The following is a 7,500-nucleotide window of genomic DNA, read 5'->3' on the forward strand; positions in this document are numbered from 1 at the left end:
AATTAAACCAGCAATTAAAAGGGCATATGTTCATTTAATGGCATGTGGTGTGGTCCTTATTAAAAGATAAATAAAAAGTGCATGTTTTGATTGGCTTTGAATGCACATTTAGTTATATTTATATATATATATATATATATATATATATATATATATATATATTATATATATATATATATATATATATATATATATATATATATATATATATATATATATATATATATATATATATATATATATATATATTATATATATTATATATATATATATATATAATATATATATATATATATATATATACATATTCCCAGTGAAGGGCCAAAGTGAAAATATGATGATTATTTTTAGGTATGTAATACACTTTTCATTATCTTACAGGATATAGGGTACACTCTGTATGGTAATTACTGCTATCAAGTACTGTTGCACAATATGTGAATACAATCGAAAAAAAAAAAAAAAAAAAAAACTTAAAACGAGAAAGTTAAAATCCAGACACCTATTTTAAAACATTTTTTTTGTGCTATCTATTTTTTGTCTTATTATTTTTCTCAAGATTGTTCTTTCTTTTTCCTTTTTTTACCGCATCATGTAACCCTATTGAAATGATTTTTGAACCTCTGTTTTCACTATGTAGGTTTCCGGCGTACAATGTAACGTCTGACACGTAGTCTGTGTTCATAGGCTTCCAGGAGTATCATTCATAATGACATTGTGCACATTAACCACCCATGTAACTGTACATTTAGGAGAACAAAAACTTCTGTATTAGGACATGATCATTGGTTACCCCCCCCCTCCCCCGCTCCCCTCCCTATTTTTACGTTTTCTCTCTCTCTCTTTTTTTTTAGTCGTAGCACATCAGTCGTAACTGTCTCAAAGATTGTAACACGTTTACCCGCATTTTCTCATGCATTCATTTACACAGAGCGCCTTGATTACGAGTTCATTGAGAGGATGAGCCCCCGATCTCATTCATTGCCGTGTGTTAGGCCTAAACCATGAGTCATAAGAGAGGATATTTCTGATTTTTTTTTTGTCAAATTGATGGTGAAGGTGTGAAGGTAAGGCTAGGGGGCTGAGGGCTGAGTGTGAATAAGGTTTAAAAGACTTTTAGTCGCGCGAGGAGAGACAGAAATAGTCAAATGTTTACATATATGTATGCATACATAGAAATTATGCTTGTATGTGTATTTATATATATTCACATATGATCCGCTACAGCCACCGAGCTCTAGCCCTGCTTCTCTCACGGATAATTCTTTTTCCAGCAAATGTACATTTCATTTTTTTATTTTACATATATTTTTTTCTTGTTTGTTCAATTCTCTCCCGCTTCTGGCACAAATCAAGCACACTAATCTCGTGTCGCTCTCTCTATCTCCTCCTTCTGTCGGCGGCGTGGCTGGCGGCTCGAAATTCCCGCTGCTCTCCCTCGTCGCTGGCTGCCTGTGACAAAAAAAAAAAAAAAAAAAAAAAAAAAAAAAAAAAAAAAAAAAAAAAATCTTCGTCTGCAACGCCATGCATCTCTCTCTACTACGCCCGCACCGAATCCGCCCACGGCGTCGTGAAATCGACGCTACGTCTCTCACTATACAAATATCTATCTATATATTTTTATACATATTGAACCCTCGCGTGACCAATCACCCCACCTCCCTCACCCCCACCCCCTGTTCCCGCTCGTTTACCGCTCGCAAAAACCACCTTTTTTATCTACTTTAACTCGCTACAACAATAACTCTATATCTCAATACCCATAATACTGAATGCCTGTTTTCACTGTGTTTGTTTTTGTGTTGTTTATCGTTATTCGTTGGTGTGGATTTGCATGATGTATTTATCTTTTCTCTGGGTTATTTTGATATGTTTCCTGCAATGCTGGTTTTCATATGACTAATCTGTTTTTTATATCTGGGATTTTTACTTGTTTGCCATGTTTTGGTTATCTTTGTTTTATTATAATTTTCACTGTTTGTTTCTTCCCGTGTTTGCAAATCTTGGTTTATTGGCCATTGTTGCATTGCCTCCCTCTACCCCATCTCTCTCTCTCTTTCTGAATCTCTCTATCTCTGTTTCTCTCTCTCTCTCTCTCTCTCTCTCTCTCTCTCTATCTATCTATCTATCTATCTATCTATCTGTCTGTCTATCTATCTACTATCTATCTATCTATCTATCTCTCTGTCTCTTTCTTTCTTTCTTCCTGTTTTTATTTTCCTATTCGTCGTCTTTCTCTCCTCCATCCCTCCCTTCCCGTCATCCTCCCTCCATCCGTCCCCGACTTCCTCCTCCTCCATTGCCCCCTTGCTCTCTGCCCCCTGCTCCCCCCGCCCGTGCCCCCTCTTGACCGCCCTCGGCCCCGCAGCGTGAACAAGCCCCAGAAAAGCATGGGCCTCCGTGGCATGCCCCTGACCTACGACCCCGAGCAGAGCGCCACCTGGCAGATCATCCACGAGGAGGAGAACTGCCAACTCATCACCGAACACGGACCCACGGAGTCCAAAGTCTACTCCATCTAATCGCCCTCTGCCTCCTCTCCTCTCCTCCTGTCTGCGTCTCCTCTCCTCTCCTCCTGTCTGCGTCTCCTCTCCTCTCCTCCTGTCTGCGTCTCCTCTCCTCGAGTCGCCTCCCCTTCCCCTCTGTCTCCTCTTTTTTCCCTTTGTTGCATTCTATTTCTCTCTTTCTTTCTTTCTCTTCCGTATCTTCTTCTCTTCTTTCGTATTTTCACCTCCTGTTCTAATATTTTTCCAGTTTGCCTTATCTCTCTCTTCGCTCGAGGTCTTTCCTCTCCTTCCTCTCGTCTCTCCTTCTCCGTTCTCAGACCTCCTCCGTCCCTGGACTTTCTCTTCCCTGCGGCCCGCTGTAACCATGATAGCATGCTGATAATATAGAATATTTATTGAAGCAAAGAAGGCTTTGCATTCGGTAGCCTCTTTATTTTCTTCCTTTTTTACTTATTATCATCATTATTTTTGACCTATGCGGAGGCTCTGCGTAGCTGCGCACGCACAAGTCCTCCCGGCCACCTGCTGGCCTTTCTTGCCCTTCAAGTAATATTAAGTTAGACATTAAAGTCCCAGTCATATGCGTCAAGTTTGTATAACTTTGAAGAATTACTAAGTTTACTTGTTCTGTCATCCTCTTTAATATCTCTTCTCTTGAAGGTGTAACGTCTCTTTATTATTTTCTCTGCTCCTATTTCTCTCTCTCAGTTTTGTTTCTGTAATTTATAATTTATTCTTTTTTTTTGGTTCTAGTCCTGGCTATGGTGAGCATATCCCGCTGCATGCGAACCTGTGCATAATTGCCCCCTCTTTTTTTTTCTCTCCCTGCCCCTTCCTCCGCATAGCTCCCCAACCCCCGCACAGAAGCCCATCCAAGTCGTCCTCACTCCTTCGAAAGAGTATAACCCTCAGTCGAGTGCGACTTGGCGAGCGCTGCAGGAAACGGACGCGCCCATGGACCCCGAGAAGGTGGCCAACTACACCTCGCTCAAGGAGCATGACCCGATCTACTCCGAGGTCTATACGGCCCCCGTGGCGCCCAAGCCGGGCCAGCGCCCCGTCCCCAGGACCAATGCCCTCCCCGGCCCCCGCTCGCCGGTCTCGGACCTCCTCCCCGCCAGCATGAGGCCCGCCGCCGCCGCCGCCAACGACGCGGCGGAGCTCGACGGCGCCGCCCCCGCGCGGAGCTTCCTCAGCCCACCTAAGACCGGTCCTTCCGCCGTCAGGTCCGCGGCGCTGGCCGAGGCCAAACCCGTCAACCACCAGATGACCAGCGAGCCCGTCAAGATCCCTCTGTTCGAGGTGAGTGCCACGCCCCTCCGGCTCTCTCCCTCTCTCTCTCTCTGTATTTCTGTCTTTCTGCCTGTCTGTCTGTCTGTCTGTCTGTTTGTCTGTTTGTCTGTTTCTCTCTCTCTCTCTCTCTCTCTCTCTCTCTCTCTCTCTCTCTCTCTCTCTCTCTCTCTCTCTCTCTCTCCCTCTCTCTTTCTATACCTCGCTCTGTCTCTCTTTTATTTATCCGACTGTTTCTCACTCACGAGATTCTAATTGTACGAGGTGAGTCTCCCCTTCTTCCCCTTTTATTTACCAATTCGTTAAAAGCTAATCACCTTTTTTCCCGTGCCTTGTCTTCTTTCTCTTGTTTCGTATTTTCTTGGAATTGAGGTTCTTACCGTCTGCTTGCCTCTTCCCCACCTTCAGGGCATCAGCCTAGACTCATTACACTAAAGAGAAGGAATGCAGACTGTTTACTGTGTAGGTTCCTTAACGAGCAGTCACTAGAGTAAATCAATTAATAAGCGATCAGTAAATGAATAAACCAGTATGCAAGTAATATGTTCGTGCTTTGGTATTGATTAGACAAATAGATATATGATTAAAGATATACATGCTTACGTATGTACATACAAATGTGTATGTGTATACACCACACACATACACACGCACACACACACACGCACACACACACACACACACACACACACACACACACAACACACACACACACACTACACACACACACACACACACACACACACACACACACACACACACACACATATATATATATTTTTATTATATATATATAATCATATATACATAATTAATATATATAATATATGGTATTATATTAATACAATGTATTAATAATATACGATTCTAAACTGACTCTATTAACATTACACACTGACATGTAATATAAGCATACACACAGTACATATTCAGGAATACATGAATCAAGTGAAAATACAAATATAATATATCAAATATATCATATAAATATATATATATACTATATAATATATATACTATATATATATATATATATATATATATATATATATATATATATATATATATATAATTATATATATATATATGTATATCTATATATATATATATATATATATATATATATATATATATATATATATATATATATATATATATATATATATATGATAAACACTCAAAGTGCATTGGTATCAAGTCTAACACGCACATCTACTCGCATGGACTAACTGGCCTACGGGTAGCATGAACACGCAAATACATATAATGGTTATAACTGTATATTTGCATGTGTGTGTATTCACATACACACCTATATAACACATGCACGCTTACACTCTTTCACATATGTACATCGATATACATGCACAGGGACTGAAATGAGGATGGACATAATGAAACGAGGTGAGTGGGTCCGTAGAGTTTTGCGTTGACTAACCACCCTCCTGCAGGATAAGCCCGGACTTCCCAAGGCGCAGGTGGTGACAGAGCCCCGCAGGCCTGGAGGACGCAAGGTCTGTGTCCTGTCGTATCGAGCAGGAAATTAACCAACTTCCTTATTTTCTGTCTTTTCTTTCTGTCTGCTATTGATTTCTAGCTATGTCCTCTCTCCTTCTTTTCTGTTTTTCCTATTCTCCATCTGCTCCCTTCTCTCCCTTTACAAGTTTCTGTAATATGCCTTTCTCTATTTATATCTCTCTTTTACTCATTATCTCTCTCCTTTCTACTCTCTCTCTCTCTCTCTCTCTCTCTCTCTCTCTCTCTCTCTCTCTCTCTCTCTCTCTCTCTCTCTCTCTCTCTCTCTCTCTCTCTCTCTCTCTCTCTCTCTCTCTCTCTCTCTCCCTCTTTGTCTCTCTCTCTGATTGTCTTTCTCCCTTTCTTCCTCTCTTTATCACTTTGATTCTTACACACACTTTCTCGCTCTTTCTTTCTCACACATACGATTTCGTCGTCTTCTACTTTCTCTCACTAGTTAGGGATTTCGTTAATCTAATTTCTTTGGTCTTAATAACTTTTCCTTTCTTTTGCAGATTTCCTTCTTAACACTATAGCTAACCTGTGATTTACGGTTAGTTAAGTAGTACTAATTAATTGGCTTTCTTTTTTTTTTTAGGACAGCTCTTTTTTTAGGCCTAATTTCCAGGTTAGGTGATACATAACGCAGCTTCTAAATTTCTTATAGATAGGAAAGTGTATGCGCATGTGAGTGAAAGTAGTTATAACAAAAATCGTTTTTTTTTCCAGGCTTTCAAGCATCTATACAATATCTTGATTCCATCTACAAAAAAGGAAATTAAGAAATATCTTGTATACTTTTATTCATTTGTCTGTTTATCTTTTTGTTTTTCGTTTTTATTAACGTAAACTGCAAAGTGACTTCGCGAGCGTAGCAAGAACGAATAGTTGTTTGACTTTGTAGATCCCAGGACACTGGAGCTACTGTTTAGAATCAGTGCCAGTAGTACTTACACCTGACACTGAGGGACAGAGGTTACGTGTGTTATATTCATAAAATATATGTTATTTCTTATGTTCTCTCTTTCAAGGTCTTATGTTCCCTCTACTTACGTTTTTTGTTCCTACTTTCTACGGTTTATAAAGTACGTTTCTGTACTCTACTTTATTGATCTCACTTCTCCATTAACGATCTGCCTTTACTTGATCTGCCTCGACCTGACCCGCCTTCTCTCGGCTCTCGGCAGACCAACGCCATCGGCGGCAGAAAGCGCATCGCCCAAACGGCCTCCTTCAACAAGCTGATGATGGAAGTCCTCGGGGAGTGAGGAGGCGGCCTCCTTGGGGCTTCGGCGCCGCCCGCGCCCTGAACACGCCCGCACGCCGGTTGCTCGGAGTCAGCGCTCGAAGCCCACGACACTCGTGTCACTTTTCGTGTGGAAGGAATGTGGCACTTTAGAGAAGATGATTTGTTCTGAATCATTTTTTATTTCATTTTATTAATTTCTTTGGCTCATACTTTTTGGCCTCTTGACCAGCATTATCAAGTCTCTTTCTGTGTCTCTCTCCCAGTGTATTATATCCTGTTTATTCTTCAGTTTCTCTCTTTCTCGTTTTCTCTCTTTCGTTCTTACTTCCTCGACTCTCGGAAGCCAGAATGAAGTAGGAGACTGAGAGAGAGAGAGAAAGAGATAAAGAGGGCCAGAGGGAGAGAGAGGAGAGAGAGAGAGAAGAGAAAAAGTGAGAGAAGAAAAAAAAGAAAAACTATATATCATATGAACCATACCTCTTCTTTCTAAAGAAAACGTCAGATGGACTTTTTTTTCTCTCTCTCACTCCCCTATTTTATCTATTTGTTTTGAATGAAAAGATCACATCTGAAATTGCCATTATGATCTTTTTTCATTATCATTAATGTTTTATTGATGATATTTATCATTCTAATCTATGGATGTTGGTTTTGGAAAATCAGCATTGTATGCTTTCAATTTATTTTGCTGCTGTTATTATCTTTTGATAGATTAATCTATTGAGGAGTGAGGAAGACTTTGTAGGGGAAATAATTTATTATATCATTGCCATCCTTGGTATTGCCCTGCGAGGCAATAATAACAATAATAGTGACAGATAAAAAATATAGCAGTGAAAGGGTTCACTTACAAAAAATTAGAAAAAAGTTTGAAGGAAAAGAATTAAAAACATTTATACTAAGGCAGATTCTCTCCTTTAAACACGTTGCTGAGATCTG

The 7,500-nt window shown here is 40.1% G+C and overlaps 1 protein-coding gene across 1 annotated transcript in view; it reads left to right on the forward strand.

Moving 5' to 3' along the window:
* Positions 1 to 7,500, forward strand: part of LOC119577059 (LIM domain-binding protein 3-like) — a gene marked incomplete in the record, with an annotated part of 99,502 nt that overhangs the window by 90,634 nt on the left and 1,368 nt on the right. The window contains 3 exon segments of the mRNA XM_037924730.1: positions 3,353 to 3,809; positions 5,249 to 5,311; positions 6,500 to 7,500. The exon segment at positions 6,500 to 7,500 is cut by the window's right edge and continues 1,368 nt beyond it. Coding sequence (XP_037780658.1) covers positions 3,353 to 3,809; positions 5,249 to 5,311; positions 6,500 to 6,580 — 601 coding nt within the window.

This window comes from Penaeus monodon, chromosome 9 (genome assembly GCF_015228065.2).
Source record: "Penaeus monodon isolate SGIC_2016 chromosome 9, NSTDA_Pmon_1, whole genome shotgun sequence".
NCBI lineage: Eukaryota > Metazoa > Arthropoda > Malacostraca > Decapoda > Penaeidae > Penaeus > Penaeus monodon.